The 20577-nt window shown below is 39.7% G+C and overlaps 1 protein-coding gene across 1 annotated transcript in view; it reads left to right on the top strand.

The window, feature by feature from the left end:
- Window positions 1-20577, top strand: part of CNTNAP5 (contactin associated protein family member 5) — a 298681-nt gene that overhangs the window by 175561 nt on the left and 102543 nt on the right. The window contains exons 11-12 of the mRNA XM_075181121.1: window positions 2779-2885; window positions 10591-10710. Of these exons, the coding sequence (XP_075037222.1) occupies window positions 2779-2885; window positions 10591-10710 (227 nt within the window). The remainder of the gene's footprint in view (window positions 1-2778; window positions 2886-10590; window positions 10711-20577) is intronic.

The following is a 20577-nucleotide window of genomic DNA, read 5'->3' as shown; positions in this document are numbered from 1 at the left end:
TCTTCACATCATGTCACTGCCCCTGTTACATGCAGCCCTGTCCTCACCAACACACCACTCATCTCCTGATATAATCTGTGCTGCTGGGGACCCTGCTTCTTCCACTACATAACTCTCAGTCTGTGACTTCCTGCTGCTTCCATTCCCCTCCTCACATTCTGTCACTGCTCCTGTCACATGCAAGCGTGTCCTCACTAACACATCACTCATCTCCTGATATACTCTGTGCTGCTAGAGACCCTGCTCCTTCCACTATATAACTCTCAGTCTGTGGCTTCCTGTTGCCTCCATTCCCCTCCTCACATCATGTCACTGCCCCTGTCACATGTAGCCCTTCCCACAATCTCCTGAAGTACTCTGTGTTTCTGTGAGCATTCCAAAGAAATAATTGTCTGTTTAGTTAAAAGCACCTTAAAAACCTAAATAATAAAGATTGAATAATTGCTCTCGCCTGTGTGTTTGTTATATCAGGGAAACTAAAGGTTTAGGTGTCTAATTATCACCTAAAACACTTTGCATACAGGAGGAAGTGCTGTGATAGTCACTCACATATTTTTTTTTAATTTTATTTAATTAAAACTGTGGTCGTATATTAATCTGGAAGACATCTGAAAATAAGATTATTAATATCCTTTCATATCTTACTTTCAAAGAGAAACATTTAAATAAATTTAGCAATAATTTGTCATTCTGATTTTTGCTTCTATTTACATTTTCATATTTGCACATTTGTAGAAGCCTAAAAGTAAATAAAAGTAAAATAAATATAAAATGATCTCCAGTGGGTGGGAAATTGGGGAGGTATGTCTCGGGCACTGGTGCGCACAGCATTAAAGGTGTTTGGAGGGGAGAGGAGGGGAATATCAGGCAACTTAGCCCTTCAAAAGTGGCAGGCATGTCCCAGGGGTGTGGCCACAACCCGACTGAATGTGACCACGCCCCCCATGGTGCTGTGCCACACCCCCTGTCCCGATTGAAGAAGTGCCATGGTTGTGAGTTATGCAATGAATACGTTCATATGAAGATTTGGATACATCTTATACTTGCGAGCTCCTCCAGTTAGAAGGGCAGGGCGGGGCAAGGCTGGGCAGGGGAGGGGAGAGGAGGGAGCGGGGAGGGGCAGATAAGCGGAGGAGGTGCACATTAAGGGCATGTTCCCATAAATGCAATGTAGTGCGACCTAGACACCGATTCATAAACGCCTGTCTCTCCGTATCTCTTGCGGATGCTGAAGGGCTGGTGCAATGATCTTTGCAGTATTAACAAAAATATTTCAATAAATAATTTAAAAAAGAAAACAAGGAGAGAGACAGAGGAGTGTGTGAGAGAGGCTGTATATTCTGTACTACTCACAGCGGTGCGGCAGCTCATGCAGGTGAGTCAGGAAGGCAGATAAAGAAATCTTATTGCACTTATAACAGATTTCTTTATTGTGTCTGTATACAGGTTTAGTGGATTCATTACAGAATGACCGCGGTAGGTTGACAACGAGAGCGATATGTTGGTATTTCAGTGAAAGTTCATCTACAATTCCGTCTTTGAATATAAATAGACTCGGTATTAGAAAGAGTGGATGTGACAGGTTACAATTTTCACAACTCTGTTACCTGTTTACTTTCCACATATTTTTTTTTTTAAAAATAGATCACTGGGACAAATTACTTGCTTGAATAAATATACTGTATATAGTATTATATTTAGCAGGATACATAGGTGGATGGTAGTAATGACCAGCATATAATACCAGTACTGATCAGTAGACCATCTAAGCCTCCCCTGTCTATCCCTCTAACTAATATATTAATTATACAGCAATAATAATCCAGAGCTAAGTTAGCAATAAATATTATTTTTAATCACTGTAATTACATGACATGTTAACATGTACCCTCTTGTATAAATTATACGGATATTAAAGGTTACAAGTAGTTTCATTGCTACATATCACAAAGGACGTTGTCAGAGGTCAATTGATATTATACAGGGAATGAGGTGACTGTTAATGTTTCTATAATCTACATCAAGCTGAGGTACCCCTTCTCCCTCCCCAGGTGTTGTTGCAAAGCATGCTGGGATTTGTAGTTCTGGAATAACTGGAGATCCGCAAGCTGCCAGAGCCTACAATATACAGAGGCTGGCAGTACAGCCTGATCTATAATGAGGGATATTCTGTTCCATCTTATGCAGAATTGTCCCACACAGATGCTAAAGAGATGAATTCAGAATGTATTGTTTATACAAATGTTATTTACCGAAGTTGCTACAGAGAATAAAATCCCTTTGTATTTTCAAAACAAATTACATATGGTTACTTTTCCCTATTGCAAGCTGTGTATTAATTAATGGCCAAACAGCCCAGCTTGAAAATGCAGCTTTGCCTAAGGAGTTACAGGCACATTCAGCTAATTAAAAAGTGTGTATTCCAGGCATCTTTTTGTTATGCAAATGCTCAAATAAAACCATCCCCAACTTCCAATGGTCCCTTTCGGGTTTGATGTCTCACAGGCATAAAAACAAAAAAGACAGAAATATTCTGATTGTAATTGAGTCTGAGCTGAGTTTCTTTTGTGAGAGTGGTTGACTTTTGTTTAGTAATTTACCGTATCTGGTTCATCAAAATCAAGAGTATCTACCATTTGAAATTATTGATTTGCTTAGATCTCTCTCAGTCTCTCCACAGCTAATTAACTGTCAACATCATTTGGAAGTCATTTTTACATTCGGTTACTCAGCTACACGGTGACAAATCAGACTCTGTGGACTTTGTGTTTCCAATAGATGCCTGCCAAATTACTGCGAACACGGAGGAGAATGTTCTCAGACTTGGAGCGCCTTTCGCTGTGACTGCGAGGACACGGGTTACACCGACGCCACTTGCCATAGCTGTAAGTACAATGTTTATTTAGATAAAAGTACATCCAGGAGAGCCAATGCAGATAATGTGATATTTGGCTATCACTGCCGTTCGTTTGTTATTCTCAAACACAGGGCGCGTGGGATAGAAACAGTGCCTAGGATTCAGTTGGCAATTGCTAAAGAAATATTTGGTATTGAACATACTGCAGTTTCACAGGACTAGCTGACCCCGGCGAGCCCTCTGTGGCTTTCTCATAAACACCGCTTGGAATTAATGCATCAAATAAATGAATAAGGATAAAAGGTGTCTGGATTTTTTAAAAATAATCCTGGGTTTTACATATAAGATGCAACCCAGAGCAGGTTTGCCCATCAGAGACATTTGGGAGCAGCAAAATGAAGGGAATTCATTGTGCAAAGACTTGTGTTGCAGAAGTTAGTGGTATTTATATGGCGTTAATAATGCACTCAAGTTATATTGCATTATTTCTGGTAGCTCACATTAGGAATGGACGGGGCTGTGTCACTTGCTGCCGCAGACACATATTTCAGGTCTATTTTTGCCTTATTTGTGTTTAATAGGTCAGAAATGAGGGGCGAATGGAAATTGTCCCCTGACAGATGATCACGGACAGGGGAGGGCTGGCAAATATTAGCATGGGGGGGGGTAAGATTTAATTCAGCAGCCTATTAGGCACATTTAAAAATAAATAAAATTGCAGGTGGCCCAGTGACACCACCCAAGGTAGCCCACTGTGGTACCGGTCCGGGGGGGCATATGTCCCTTATCCCCCAGCCCATCCTGCCCCTGATCATGGATCGTTTAATGATGTAATTGGTGGGCCATATGTGTATATAGGACCTAACTAGCTGTCTACTGAATATCACTAGTCCATATGCTGGGCTTCATTAGTCCATATGCTGGACATCACTAGTCCATATGCTGGATATCACTAGTGTATATGCTGGACATCACTAGTCCATATGCTGGATATCACTAGTGTATATGCTGGACATCACTAGTCCATATGCTGGATATCACTAGTGCATATGCTGGATATCACTAGTCCATATGCTGGATATCACTAGTGTATATGCTGGATATCACTAGTCCATATGCTGGATATCACTAGTGTATATGCTGGACATCACTAGTCCATATGCTGGATATCACTAGTGCATATGCTGGATTTTACTAGTCCATATGCTGGATATCCCTAACACGCTAACACACGGACACACTCACAGACACACACTCATACTCATAAACTACGGTCCGTTTTAATCAGCAGCCAATAAACCTACTAGTATATTTTTGAACTGAGGGAGGAAACCGGAGCACCCGGAGGAAACCCATCAAACAAACTTCACACAGATATGGCCCAGGTGGGAATCAAAATAAGTTCACCCCGTGTTGTAGTTGATATGTAGATAATCTGCCTACAATATATGGAGAAACACAATTATTTGTCCAAGGTCACAAGGATTGATATGTTAACTGCATTTAAACACAATACTTTTTGCAGGCGGTTATAATGTACTTTCATGCAGTAAATTTAACCAACACTGAAACATTGAGGATTATAGGAACTCATCTTTATGCATAGGTGGTTATGGAACATGCTAAGGTACCTCTCCCAAATTGGGTACAAGGGGTAAAGATAACCCAATGTCACACCCAAATATTCCAGCAGATAGTCTGTAGTAAATAACAATAAAAGTATTAATAATATGTATTTTCATGTATGGAAAATGTGCCTTTCACAAACCACTGAACCACAGATATAATTTTCATCAGGAACTAATTACATTTGTGTGGGTTACATACCGCAACAGCTGACTTCATTTTTTTTTTTTTTTACAATAAAATTAATCATTTTCGCAGAAAACGAAGCAAGTTTCACAAGAAATAAATATAGAAAAGTAATTATACACCATCTCCTCCCACTGAGTAATTCTTCTGGTGGTACACACTTCAAAACACAAACAAAAGAAAGAGTCGCAAGTGTTACCCAATTATAACTCATAGTTTATTGGACGTACAAGAAGACCTTGGGTAAAGTGGAAGATTTCAGGTGCAAGAAATATTGCAGCCTCGGGATATGAAATCACATCTAAAAAACCTTTCAGCTGTTAATTACAACTGTGACTTGGAGCATTAATAAACTTGTTAGAAAGGAAAAGTATTTCACTGTGTTCCAACATGCCGTGTGTTAGGAAAAGGAGATTTAGATAAGTCACAAGTAATGATCTTTTCATTAAAGCAGATTACATCTGGTTTTATTTGGCTTTAAATCACGGAAACTGTTTTTATGTCAGTGTCTCAGTTTCCTTATCATCACATTCAGGTCTATTTTTATTGCCTCTGACTTTTCGGGTGAACTTGTTGGATGAGGCTATAACGTCTTGTTACTGTAGTTAGGGCTCGACCAATCTGTGGCTCTCCAAGTGTTTTGAAACTACAACTCCCAGCACGCATTACCAGCTGTCGGCTGGCAACCTACTGGTAGAGCATGCTGGGGCTTGTAGTTTCACTACACCTGGAGAGTCACAGGTTGGTCAGGCTTGCTGTAGAGGGCTTAAAGTAAACCTGTCACCTGCAGAGGAGGCAGCCATTTTGTTGGTTGAACCCATAGGCAGCCTATCAATAGTCTGGGAATGAGTGACATCACTGAGGCCTGACTAATTATCATGGGGTACAGGAGTGGAAAAGTGGTGCATCAGGTGCAAACTTTGGGTAGGGGCTTGCCGATATTGCTCTGGCCTTCCGGAATCCCATACCATTCAACATGTCTGTCCCCGCCTGCGGGACAGGGTGAATGGGCACATCACAAAAGAGGCGTGGTCACTGCACAAAGGGGCATGGCCATGTCTCCAATTGGGCCGCCTTGTGTTGTAAAGCACTATACTGACAATTACATACCTCTCTTCCCCCAAAATGTCCACGTGCCTGACAAATATGTTCTGGGACGGGACAGAGCCCTAAACTTGGGATAGTTGGGCAGTATGCACAGCTGGAAGATGAGGTACTGGCAGTGGTGGAACAAGGCCTCACCTTGTCTAACCTGTTTTAAGATATAAGAAAAGGTCTATTGACATATACGGTCATTTGTAAGTTGCTCACAAGCCACTGCCATATTTCTATACAAGTCCATACAAGTTACTGACTTAGATCAATACATAAATTGTCCTATCAGCAGCCATATAGGATACAGAAATGTTTTCTTTATCTCCTTTGCTTGCTTATATATCATTCTTGAAACAATTAATAAGCCAATGTCAATTGCATTATCATAGACTGTTTTTTACTTCCCATTGGCCCAGTCTCGATGAATCAATTATAATTTGTAATGTATTTTTTTCTTGCCACTATCCATGTGATCAGAACACACTGACCATAAGTATACAGCATTATTCATCCCTGTGGTCAATATCACAGTGTATGATTAGGTCCAGTGTCAATTCTAAAATTGTAATGAATATCCTCTGTTAAAATAGAATTTCTAACATATTATGAATGAATTAAGAACACTTCCTAATATAGTACATTCTTCATTTCTGGTTAATTAAATGATGAATCTTCACTTTTGTGTTAAGAAATTTTTTTCTGCCCTTCAAAGTAGCCTGGATTGTAGTATAATCATTAAAAATAGGGACTGTATAGGTAACACAAGAGAGTGATCCCCACAGTATAGCTGTACTCCAGTTACATGATTTTGTTAACAGATTTCTCTGCACCAGCAGGAAAATCACAAATGCTCCATTTCCCGCTCCTAATGCCTTGCGGGACTATTAGCTGGGCGATTGCAAATATAAACCAGACACAGTAAACACTTACACCCCAAAAGCCCTATTTTAACATATGTGCATTTTTAGACCACACCCCATTTGCCAGCAAAACCCCACCCCCAATCCACCCACAACACAATCTCATTAATAAGTTTATCAGACCTCGGTCCCCATTGCTTTGATGTTTATTCACTTCACCAAAACTCACCCTGTGAGTATAAGCAAAGAGCGTACCCCTTTATAATACTATTATTATTATTAGTAGTAGTAGTACTAGTAATATTTTAAGTGAATATGGCCCCAATTGTGTTTTTATAACAGCTACATTTTGCATTCATCTATCATAAAAATGTAATGGAAGTAATCAAGCTGCCGCTGTTTAACCGGGAGAGATTGTAAACCCTGAGTGTGGTCATAATCTGCAGAATTTGCTAAATATTTTTATCACTTTTATATTGTAAATAAATATTTTAATACCAACATGAGCACAGCCTTAGGATAAGGGTCGTTTGCAGCATCCTTACAAGGAAACGCACCATATCAGGACCTCATTTTTATTCAGGCAACAATGTGTAAATGAAATTCCAGGCAGCTCATCACACCGGTGATTGAATAATTAATTAGTTGTTACTCTATTGATATTTCACTAAAACCCATAAGACGTGTAACATTAAAAGCATAGCGCAGAGGCTTCAGCGTCCTTGACGATGTTTAGCAATTTCTCAAGTGTTTGTTCAACAACGTCTGACATTTATAACATCAACTCGAGGAGTAATCATCTGTGTAGCGATCTTCTATCTCAGCATTCCCGGCTTTCTGCTTAATCTGTCCCTGACTTAATTGCTGATTGTATCATTATTTCTGTATTAATTAATGTCCGGTTAAGAGTACTGTAAAAACAACACACAATATATTTAGATGTGGTTTCTGTAGAGTAGAATATCTTGATTTCCAGGGTCCTCAGAACAATATAGCGCCAGAAATTATGCTCATCTTGAAGGATATTGAGCTGACCCCCTCCTTCATCCCAAACTACCACCCCATCAGTTTTCTTTTCTTTTATTTTATATGAAAACCCTGAATTCTTCAACTCTTTCAGGTGAATTTTTAGTTACACCAAGTTTGTGACGGCACCAACAACATCCTATTGGGAACTCCAGAACACATATTCACTTCTGGATAGGCATATAAAGAATGATAATATTTTTGGGCATACCTGATTCTCCATCGCTGGAATGTTCTTCATAAAACAGCAACACATTAATGAAATTGGAGGACAATACACTGGGACAATGACATGACCAAGCAGTGTTCCCTTGTAACTGTACGATTGACTTATAAATTATGGGGGCAATCATTATTTATTAAGGGAGCAAAATTAATTTGTAATTCAAATATGGGGACAAAAATAATTTATCATTTGTCCCTTAGTATATTGATACATTAATTTTGCCCCCTTAATCAATAAATAATTCTTGCCATCATAATTCACAAGCCGATAATGCTCCTCTTCTGTTCTGAATGCAACGTAGCTCAAACACCATGTTGCTCTCTTGCCTCTTAGAGCCACCACTTTTTTTGTGGTGTTTTTACCGGAGGTTTGCAAAACCGCTGCTTGATGCATCCCACACTTTGTATTGTTATCATGGCAACAAAATCGGGATGGAGATTTGCAATGCAGCACTTTTAAAAACAATTTTAGAGCGATTATCTTTTAGTTCACCCTTTTAAACCACTAAAAAAAAAATCACTGAAAACCATCAATGTACATAAGTAACAACGGAAGATTAGCATATACGTAAGATAAAGTTTTAAAATGGAGATATATAAACATAAGAAACAGAATGTTACTTAAGATTATGAAACAAACTACAGATCTTTGGGGTGTATTGATGGCAATGACCATTCATCACCATTTCATCATCATCATCACCATTTATTTATATAGCGCCACTGATTCCGAAGCGCTGTACAGAGAACTCATTCACATCAGTCCCTGCCCCATTGGGACTTACAGTCTAAATTCCCTAATATACACACAGACAGAGAGAGACAGACTAAGGTCAATTTTGTTAGCAGCCAATTAACCTACCAGTATGTTTTTGGAGTGTGGGAGGAAACCGGAGCACCCGGAGGAAACCCACGCAAACACGGGGAGAACATGCAAACTACACACAGATAAGGCCATGGTCGGGAATTGAACTCATGACCCCAGTGCTGTGAGGCAGAAGTGCTAACTACTGAGCCACTGTGCTGCCCCATTCGCATCCTAGTCAGAAGTAGCACCACAATATGCCAACTTGGGCAATCTTCAAAGATTTTAGATGATTCAGGAAGAAGAAATAGTGCACGGGGTGCAGCTATTATATATGTTTTACGTTTCTTACATTTACTGTACCTGCTCTTAATTCATTATGAATGTACTAGTAGCTGCTGTATTTATGAATCTAGATGTTGGGCTTCCATGTAGTCAGCCCTGCTACCTTCTGACTGCAACGCTGCCATTGAAGATATTAATATTAAAGTGTAGATGTAGGGCGAATATTGTTTATAATGTATTTATTTTCAGTTCATGCTAGCATAACTTTCATTTTAATATAAAATCCAGAGTTCATTAAAAGTTTAAACTTTTTTCTAGTCCCACTGAAGCTAGTGTCACAAGAGCACCAGCAGTGCTGGGATTAGAAATTTTGGCCCTACAACGTGATAAGCAGAGTCCCCATCTGCTCCATCCCTATTCCAGTGACTACAATGCACAATCCTCCCTGTTTGATAGTAGGCAAAGCGGACTCTATTCTAGTGAATCGTAGACGAAGCAGAGTCTATATTAGTGACTCGTAGATGAAGCAGAATCTGTGTTAGTGAATCGTAGATGAAGCAGAGTCTGTGTTAGTGAATCGTAGATGAAGCAGAGTCTGTGTTATTGAATCGTAGATGAAGCAGAGTCTGTGTTAGGGATTTGTAGACTAAGCAGAGGCTATATTAGTGAATCCTAGATGAAGCAGAGTCTATATTAGTGAATCGTGGACAAATCAGAATCTATATTATTGAAACGTAGATGAAGCAGAATCTATATTAGTGAATCGTAGATGGAGCAGAGTCTATATTAGTGAATCATAGACGAAGCAGAGTCTATATTAGTGAATCGTAGACGAAGCAGAGTCTATATTAGTGAATTGTAGATGAAGCAGAGTCTATATTACTGATTTGTATAGAAAGCAGGATCTATTCTAGTGAATAATATAGATGCAGAATCCAATCTGATGACTTTTGAAGAATGCAGATCCCATTCTGATAACTAGTATATAATGTTATAGCAGACCCCCAGCCTCATCCTATAATATGGTTACTATCCTTCACTCTGCTTCCTATTGCTGGGAGTTGAGAGACACATCTAGGAGGCTGGTTCTGGCGCTGTGATTTCTTAACAGTGTCCGACCTCAATGTTTGTACCATCTTCTGTCTGACATTATTACCATATCAGAGTGCAATGGGTTATCTACTAGTTACAAATGACAACTGGGTAACCGGATCGCCTGTGCATCACTGTGGGACCTTTACAACAAAGCTCTGCCGGAGAGGCTCAATCACCCTGGTGATACTAGCCTAGATGTTGTTGGATATAAAATGTTTCAGATTTAGCAGAATATTCTTTACATCAATACTCATTCATCTGGGAAATTTAAAGCAAGCTCAGTTATTTAGCCCCATAAGTCTAATTTGGCACGGCTTATCGCGATGAGCGCGCTCCCCTGGCGCCTACGCACACGCTCAAGCTAGGCCGCTGTCTAAATATTCCTGTGGGCACATATCAATATTCTGTTTCAGATCCTTGCAGATGTAGCGTTGGCATAAATATGCAGAAAAAAACATGTAACATTGTTCTAATGGGAAACTGCTGTGGGAGATTTCATTGTCATTCATCCATTTCTTTCTCACTTTCAGCTTTGTACGAGCAGTCATGTGAGGCCTACAGGCACAAGGGCTACCCCTCCGATTTCTACTACATCGATTCAGATGGAAGCGGGCCACTTGGAGCTGTGCGTGTTTACTGTCATATCTCCGGTAAGGACTCCTGTGTGTTCATTCATATTTAACCGGCATTAAATATTTCACATAGAGATGGGTTCAGCCCAGCCATTGGAGCTATTTAAAGCAGCGGGAGCTCAATTTGCTCGGCCGTTACGTGACAATGGTCTACGCTTTGCTTTTCAAATTGGGTCTGTAGCTTAAAATTTTAAGCATCATCACCTGAGCCTCACACAAGCCGAAATGAGCATGGTGCTATCTTTGTGCGAAGCTAGTTTCCTAATTATGGGAGGCAGATGACAGGGGCAGCTGATGTTCTGCATTAAATATCAGGTGAGAGTATGCTAAACATACAGCAGGAGCCACGGGGGGAGATGGTGTGTTACAGCCTTTTTACATAAAACAATAGTCATTTCCTGATAGTCATTTTATGCACTGTAAGCTGCATGCATGATATTTGCTAATTCCATATTTGTTTTGTGGTTACAGTCATGCTACTAAATGCTGGATATCCTATGCAAAAAATATCTTTCCAGAAATAAATGTTACAAGCAATATAGAAACTATGCGCTCAATTGCCTACAAGGATTGCTTGGAGGATTGTGAATGGATATTGAGATTTTGATCTAAAGGATTGAAATAAAAAAGGCGTTTATTGCTGTATCTACTAAATATTAACCAAATGCATAATACAATGATACATTCTTAATACATAATACATAATACATTCTTCCCATGACCTAATTTACCAGCCGTCGGTCAACCACAGATCCTTGTCACACCAGCGGTTGCTCACTCGGGACGACACACAAGGATAGTGAGGTATCAGAGCTCTCCACCTCTGCGTTGTTTTACTGATTATTTGACATACATTATTGTTATCTGTGAACCGGGCAGTGTTCCAATCGGATCATTGGGTCATTATGGACACATGACTGGTGAACTGGTCCCTCATCTTGACAAAGTTATGGTTTACTTTTTATCTTGTTTTTAATTAATGATATTATTGTTAGCGGTTAACCATTTCATATAAAGATTTTATTGTGTCTATGTTATTTTTGAAATCGATTCAATTTAGTCAAGTGATTATGTGATGGTTCTCAATTTTATCTATGTGCTCATTGTATTATGCATTTGGTTAATATTTAGTAGATACAGCAATAGATGCCATTTTTATTTTAATCCTGGAGATCAAAATCTCTATATCCATTCACAATCCTCCAAGCAATCCTTGTAGGCAATTGAGCGCATATTTTCTATATTGCTTGTATGATACACAGGAAGGGATTCATTAATATAGCAGCTCTTTCCCACAAAGAGTTGAGCTCAGTTCTATGCTTTATTTATTTTTCAGAATTAAATGTCACCATACTTTCATAATTGTTGCAGTTTGGACTCATTGAAAGATCTAGTAGGTTCTACACGCAAGGAGCTGTGTGGTAGAATTGTTTGAGATGAAATCTGAGACATAATGAGAGACCAGGGGGTAAATGTATCAAGATGAGAGTTTTTCGGCAGGTTTGAGATGTTGCCTATAGCAACCAATCAGATTCTAGCTATCACTTTGTAGAATGTATTAAATAAATGATAGTTAGAATCTGATTGGTTTTTCAAGACTCTCAGATTGATACATTTGCCCCCAGGAAGGCAAGGAGGGGTTTGGTAATGTGCTGGGGTGGAGAGGGGGGGCGTATTGTGGTATCTGGAAAGAAAGTAGGAAGTGTTATTTAATTCTGCTACCAATAAGAAGTGAGTGAGGGGCATGTTGTCTGGTTGACTGATATAAAGTGTATGTGGGTTAAATGGCAGCATACACAGGAGGAGTAAAGAGGATACAGTATTTCCACAATATATTTTCCCTAGATAATTTCACAAATTTAAACAATGAAAACAATCTTTAAAGGACATTTTCCAGGTTTTCATCAATTTAATTTTGCTAGAATTAGTTTACAGTGAATATAAAGAACAGAGCTGTTTAATTTCTAGAAGTGATCTTTAAATTTCTTTCAACTGCGCTACGTAAGTGATAATTCTGTTGATTCAACAGCTTCTAAGATTTTACCCATTTCTAATAAGTCCGGCACTTCTCACAGGCTGTGCCTGGGAGCAGGACTCAGCGAGAGGGCGGCTGGGTACAGGGCGGGATACCTGGACACGACCCAGTCGAAAAATGAAAGCTTTCTAAAATTTCTAATCATAACAATTGCCCCCATGGTCACCCTGTACTCTATGCTGACTGAGAGGAGGTTGTCTCTGTACCTCATTGCAGGAATGCCCATGGGTAAATAAGAAATATATTTTGTTTTATACCACTGTGTTGGCTTTTGCTGACTGGTGGCTGCCGTGACGACCTCTTCTGTGTATACTGAGATATAAGGGAAAATAATCTTCTTATCTTAAATGATATATTATTATGTCTAATTCTTTATTTAAACTCTCAACATTTGATATATCCAAGTCCAACCATCCCTTCTGAAAGGGGGCGTGGCTGCATTACATTAGGGGTGTGTCCATGTCACAATAGGCGTAGCCATGCTAGGCCACCCCATCCCTCTCCTAATAACACCCTTGAAATACCGCACCGTAACTCCTAACTTCCTGCGAGTTGGAACAAATGCGCCGATGGCGGGATGGGGGGGGGGGGGGGGGGCAGTAGTCTCAAATTGGGACTGTCCCACCAGAATCAGGGCAGTTGGGAGATTTGTTAAAGCACGCGCTACCGCACATCAATGTCATCGGGTGTTGTGCTTGCTTATTTAGGGCGATTGCGGCTCTTAAATATAATAACGGTTATGTTAAATATTATTATTATTATTACTCACATTTGCCCACTCTCCCTGGAATGTCCGGGAGACTCCCGAGTTCCATTCTCCCGCATCCTTCCCGCTGCCTAGTGAAGTGGGCAGGATGAGACAATTCGCGGTGAATCAAACCATTTTTGACTATTTTCGAAAATGCTGTGATTCTCTACGCCCCGCCCCCTTCCGTCCTTCCAGGGACGTTGAAAAAGTTTTCAAGTATGTTATTACTACTTCTACCACTGCTATTACTACTGATAATAATAATAATAATATAATAATAATAATAATAATAATAATATAATGAACATGAAACCTTCAGAATATCTGGAACTCAATTATCAAACAGGAACCCTCTTCATTTCTACCTTTCAGATACAATTATTATATTATGCTTCAGGTCCTAATTTACACTAAATATAGTCAAGTAATATTTTATTAATGTGTCTTCATAAACCCTATTTGTGATGATTTTGATTATTTTGTGGTAATTATGCTAATTGCTGGTTGTCTCTCCTGGGCCCATCTCTCTCTGTAGTTCCCGTTCTTCCTCTCTCGGAGCCATTAACCTCAGACGTTCTCCGCTGCTGTGATCCCAGTTCTTCTCTCTCCAGGGTTTTGGAGATGAAACTTGTGAGATCCGTTGGGAAATTCAGCTCCTCGTAATGTTCCGGGGTTAGAAATTCAAGTCGATGTTGGAATTATTAAGTCACTGGCAGCATTGATGAATGCTTAATTTAAAATTAATATGTAGCTGGAGGAATAATTTCTGGATATATTGTATATATACGGACAATCCCCTTCCTGACCTGATTCAAAGAGAGCATCAGAGCACCAGGCTTCTGTCTCTGCTAATCCCGTCACAGGCTCCCGGGCTTTGCCCTTCAAATAACCTTTAATACAATTTATGCCATTCATAAAACTGTATCCACATAAGAGAAAAATAGGTATCAGTTCATTGCAATGTTACTATACTGCAGAATTGCAGACTGACTCCTTTGCATGCTGCATTTAAAGTTTTTCTGTGGTAATTTTTTTTAATTAAATAATGCACAAAAAATTATATAACCTACAAATTATCCCAAACATGATGGTTTCCTTGTAAAACATCAAGTAAAGAATTATCTAAATCAGAGATTAGCAACTTGTCTCTCCAGCTGTTGTCCAACTACAGGAATTAACAGGCCACCCTAACACATCAGTTTGTGCTGGGACTTGTAGTGCCAAACGACTGCAAAGCTATGGGTTACCAGACTCTAGTCTACATTATTGTGTGTTAAAATGGTGAAGAACTTGTGTACTTGTGTTGTTTTATCCTTTTCCAGGGCACAGTGCCAGGGACTATTTTTAAAATCACTAAAATGTTCCTGACTGGCTGGTTTTACACTTGTGTCATTTGTTTTTCTTTTGAACAGAAGAGGTCTTACAGTCGTACTCTGTGTGTGCAAAGTTTTTGAAAGTTTAGCAGAACTGAAGATATTTCAGAAAAAGTCGTCATCGGGGAATTGACGTTTCTTATGAACATAAAAGCTTCCAAACTTTAAATTCCTTTTAGTGAACAGCTTAATATACTGTAGTATCAGGGCCGATATGTGGGTTAGAGACACAGAACTAGCAGTTTTCATTATCAGTAGAGATGCGCGGGCTCGATTTCCCGGATACCGAACTCACCCGAACTTAGGGGATCCGAGTATCTTTTGCGTCTATTCAGATTACAAAACGAGGCAAAACGTCATTGTGACGTCGTCAGTTCTCAGATCTCGCGTGTTTTGGAATCTATAACGACGATCTAGCGCCATTTGAGAGAGGGACACAGAAGTGGTAGCATAGAGTGTAGATCAGTTGGGCAGGCAAATAGATAGAATTGAAAGAGGAGGGGGTAGTAGTGTTAAAGAAAGTAATCAGTGACGTTCAGGAGAGCTCCATAGCTCCAGTGTTAAATCTCATTACAGAAAAATACAAATAATAGTGCTTACAGGGTTGAAGTAATTCTGCAGTCCAATTCTACAGTGTTATATAGGTAACACACAGAAAGGAGAGCTGCGTTGGTAATTCTCATTGCAGAAATACAACTACTAGTCCTTGCAGGCTTTTCTTCTAAATTTGCACAAAAAAGTGTATGGTGTTATATACACCATACTTGCCAACTCTCCCGGAATGTCCAGGAGACTCCCGCATTTCTGGTGGGTCTCCCAGACTCCTGGGAGAGTATGGAAATCTCCTGCATCTGCCCGAATTAGGGCCAAAATGCCGCGATTCTCCGGGAATCGCGGCATTTGGCCTCGACCCCGCTGTCAAATGACGCGTTTTGCATGCCCACCTGCCACAGAGAGTCTCCCGGACACCAACTGAAAAAAGTTGGTAAGTATGATATACACCTAAAGAGGAGAGCTCCATTGCTAACTGTCATTGCTGAAATATAAATACTAGGCCTTGCAGGCTTTTCTTCTGTCTTTTCTTTTCTGCCACTGCTGTGTGCCAATGTGTCCTAGATGTACCAGGAACTGCCGTGTGTTTGTGTCATTGCTCTGTCGCTTACCATCCAGCCAGGTCGCTGCAGTATTTGTCCGAAAGTGTATGAAAATAATAATGTGACCTGTGAGGTGGTCAAAATTGACTGCAAATTACTTGAAATTAGTGTTATTAATGTTAATAATAATGTAGGTACAAAAAAAGAGCAAAATTATGTGATTTTAGTATATTTTAGCAATTTTTCTAAAAAAATACAAAACCAAAACACACGAGGGCGGTTTTGCCAAAACCAAAACACACAAAGCTAATCCAGATCCAAAAACCAAAACCAAAACCAAAACATGGGGGTTAGTGAGCATCTCTAATTATTAGACCCACTAGGAAGCAGTTGCCGTGGCCTTTTTGGGGTGATGTTTCATATGTATTATTTTCTCACATGCATCGTCCTTCTGACATAAAGCCCAGATGGTCATTGAGGACTCAGTGGTTCTGTTTAGTTACTTCCTAAAGTGCCTGAAGTTACATTGTAACAAACTATAGAACTCTCGCCTGCAGCCACACGAGATGTATCTAACAGGTTTAACGAAGCTATTAGTAGTGAAACCACAGACGGAAAGCGAGATACGGACCAGCGCATCACCTGGTACATGACATCGGAGAGATACAAACTGGATAAATTACTCGCACATTGAGTGGCAATAATATTAAAGATTAAACAAAAAGCATTTCATGGAAGAAATAAGTCAGGAATATTTAAAGAACCCAGAGAATATATAACAATGTTCCAAAATGTGAGGCTGCGTGTTCAGCTTCAACATAAAAATTGCAGATCGTTGCAAAATAAACCTCAACAATTCAATATAATGCATTGTACATTACAATCTAATGGAAATACTATATAATTGTATAGCTGCAGCCTTTACAGATTCTCACAGAGCAAAGATGCACTAACGACAATGTAAACAGCATCATTACATAACATGTTCTATCTATTCAACGGTTTACCTTAAGTATGAATCTTTTTAAGTATATTTGTCAAGCATTAAATGCACTCTTAATAGCACTTGAATGTGGACCTAGGCAGTAATAAATGTATAAACAACAATAATAATAATAATAATAATAATACAACGAATACTAATTATAATAATATATGTGTCTCACACTCCTCAACAAAGCTAAGTAAAAAACACTGATGATTGTGCTAAAATATCTATAATTACTTCATTGGTTATCTCCTGTAGCGGATGAAAGGTAAATTAAGATTATCAGTCAAAAACAGAACAATATAATGAAAAATCCACAATACTATGTAAAAACCCCAAAATAAAACAAAAAAAAATAAGACCAATAAAATAAATAGTTTAAATTGCTATATGATGGAAGACCAGAGCCATTACTTGTAGTGTCAAATTGTACATTGTTTCAATATTCACTTTAATGTCTGTTACTGGCTTGTGATACCGCAGGGGTTGTAGCAGTACACACATGGGGGCTCTCGACTCTGTGGCCTGAGGGGCTGATGAACGTTTGTATAATGCACAATATAGCTAATAAGTGTCTTTATTATTATAATTATTCATTAATAAAGCACCAACATATAGCGCAGCGCTTCACTTTGAGGAGATCATGATACAAAGAAATAACATACAATGACATAAAACAGAAGGTAAAGCTGACACTGCCCAAACAAGCTTACAATATAAGAGGCGCAGGAAACAAATGATATATAAGGTAACGGAATAAGAATTTGTAGCTGCTGTTTGTGGGGAACGTGTATGTGACTACTGTAGGGATGAGGACACACTGCAGAAAATTACTGCAGATCCGATTTCTGTAACGATTACACCAACGACTGAAATTTCCGATAATCATACCGATTCCTGTGTACACACCTACACGATTTACCTTCTGTGATCTTCAGCTCTCGTAACCATCTGCTGAAAAGATGGTGACTCTGTACACTGTACAGATATCTGCCTACAATGCTGGTGGTGAGTGTGTACACACTGCCACATTTACCCGACATCGCTCCATCGTTGATGGTGATTTTTAGGAAGTTTATAAAACCAAATCAAAAGATGTGATGTGTTTTGGTACAGTAAAACATGTTCATGAGAGCGCACACACTAATGCGATATCAGATCTAACAGTTGTTTATCGTGTGACTGGCATGATAATTGGTTGGAAAACCTGTAGTGTGCACGTTAGGCAGCAGCATTGTCAGCCACCAGCAGTGACTGGTGACTGGTATTTCTGTGCAGCTACCTGGGGTGCGGTAAGTTTGGACTGAGGTGAGACAGTGTAAGGTGGAGACATGAAAGATGAACTAGTCCTTGTATTATTTTTAAAACATTCAGCTGCTGGAACCAGGACTGTTCTTCACCATTTATCATAACCTCCTTCGTCTTCTGGGTCTAGAGGCTGTCGATTTTGTTCAGCATGGGCTCTCCTGTGGTCATCCGTCAGCCTGGGTTGCTGTGTGCAAGGTATTGTCCTTTTGGATCATGCTCACTGCGGGACATAGGACCAGGACATTGTTCCCCATGTCCGCAGAACTTTTAGCAGGAGCTGCTGCTACACATCACATAGGCCACGGGGATCACCAAAGTAGGAACAGAGATGGCGACAACAATGGCGGCAACTGGGTCTAGTGGCTGAACTGAGATCGCACTTAGTATCCTTGGTGTTATGACATTTCTTGTTAACTTCCCACAGTCTGCACAAATGTGTAACTGTTTTATGTTTGTGAGAAGATGATGACGTAGGACAGTGTTGGCTAACCTGTGACACTCCAGGTGTTATGAAACTACAAGTCCCAGCTTACCCTTCCAGCAATAAGCTGCTATATATTGGCAAAGCATGCTGGGACTTGTAGTTTCACAACACCTGGAGTATCACAGGTTAGCTAACACTGATGTAGGAGGTCACTGAGCTGGTATAAAGTACAGCCATGTCTAACTGATGTCTGCATATGGAGGGAATTGATGGCAGATGTCACACTGATGCATTATACAGCATTGTTAGTACACATCTATTAATAAGTGGAGTTACAGCTCATTAACACATGCATTATCCAAACTCTACCACAACCCATTTGCATCTATATATTATATATAGGTCATATGAACATAAGGTTGGTTGTGTTGGTTTATAGAGAACCGTTTCATGGACTGTATAATACTGTTTGACCGCAGAGCTCTTATCATAGTGCATTATATCTTCCCAGAACATTGAGACTCCGGATAGCCATGGATTAAAAGATTGTAGAGTATTTATATTTATTGGAACTGCCTCCCCCCCACTAGTGATAGTTACCACCAGACTCCATTATTATACAACAGCAGGACTGTGCCCGGGGGGTTCTGCAAAGTTCTGGGTGCTTCCCCCTGCCACCCCACCGCTGCCACCACCAACTGTCACAAACCAATAGTCTGGTGAAATATAATTCCCAACCCTGCTGTTTAAAGTACCCTATTTACTCACTTATTCTATTTACTAGGGGAAAAGGAATTGCTTTTGTTTCATTAAATCAGTTCTTTTCTAACTAAAAGTCTTGGTGATAGATACATTTAATTTCTATCTGAAATGAAACAGATTGCAAGCTGTCACAACGGTAAAACTTCTTCAGCTTATTCATTGCAAGGAACATATTCCGTCAGGTACATAACATTATTCACGCGCACACTCTTATATCTATAGTCACAGGCTTTACCTAAATGTTTGTCCAATTAGTGCTAAAACTTTTCCGCTGACAAATTGAATCTGCACTCATAAAATAAGTATTAGTATCGTTCGATAACACATTCATTTGTTTACATCCCTGAAGTGACCCCCTTAGGGGTTAATAAATATTCAGTACTAAGTTTTGTCATAGTTGGCAGATTGATATTTATAAGTGGTAATTTTAATATTACTGACCTCAATATTGTTTATACAAAAAAAAAAAAAAGAATTCACCAATAAATTGTGTACAAGGAAACCTCTGTCTTGGAGCACAGAAGATATCTCTAGAGCAAATATTTGTAAATGAGTGTGACAGGATGGACCGCCTATGCCACCCTGTCGTTTGTTGCTGGGAACCGGCTGGGCTTACTTTTCCACCGTTCCCTTTCGTTATCCCAAATGCGCCCTCTTTCCACAGTAGGAGGGGCTTATAATGCTGCCACCACTGGACTCCTATACCGGTATCCAGAACCAGGTTTCTTCTGCGTAACTGACGCTGCTAGCGTGTCTTGTTGCTGGTGTACCTGGGCTGGTAACTCTGAACCTCTTACTATGGATTCGGGTTGCTGTGAATGGACCCCCCCTGGCCTATCACACTAACCAGGGCTGCTGGGTAGCAGGCAGAGTGGTGGTACTGGAAACGCTTGGGTCCAAACCTCAGAGACAGCCGGAGAAGGGATTACATTTAGGGTCTAATATGTAGATCACAGGAATACAGCAATATTGAAGATGTTTCCAAGCAGGTCTTTGAAGCAAGATGTTTATTTGCTCTCACTGATTAGAGGTATCAGTGATCAGGTCAGATGTTGAAATCAGAAGAACACATTTCAGTGTACAGGTCAGTGCATTTTATACAGATTTGGACACGGCTATTTTTAGAACCATGATGTCCTCTATTTACCAAAAT

The sequence above is a fragment of the Mixophyes fleayi genome, chromosome 7 (genome assembly GCF_038048845.1).
Source record: "Mixophyes fleayi isolate aMixFle1 chromosome 7, aMixFle1.hap1, whole genome shotgun sequence".
Lineage (NCBI taxonomy): Eukaryota > Metazoa > Chordata > Amphibia > Anura > Limnodynastidae > Mixophyes > Mixophyes fleayi.
The sequence above is the reverse complement of the archived record's forward strand: the minus strand, read 5'-3'. Positions and strand labels throughout refer to the sequence as shown.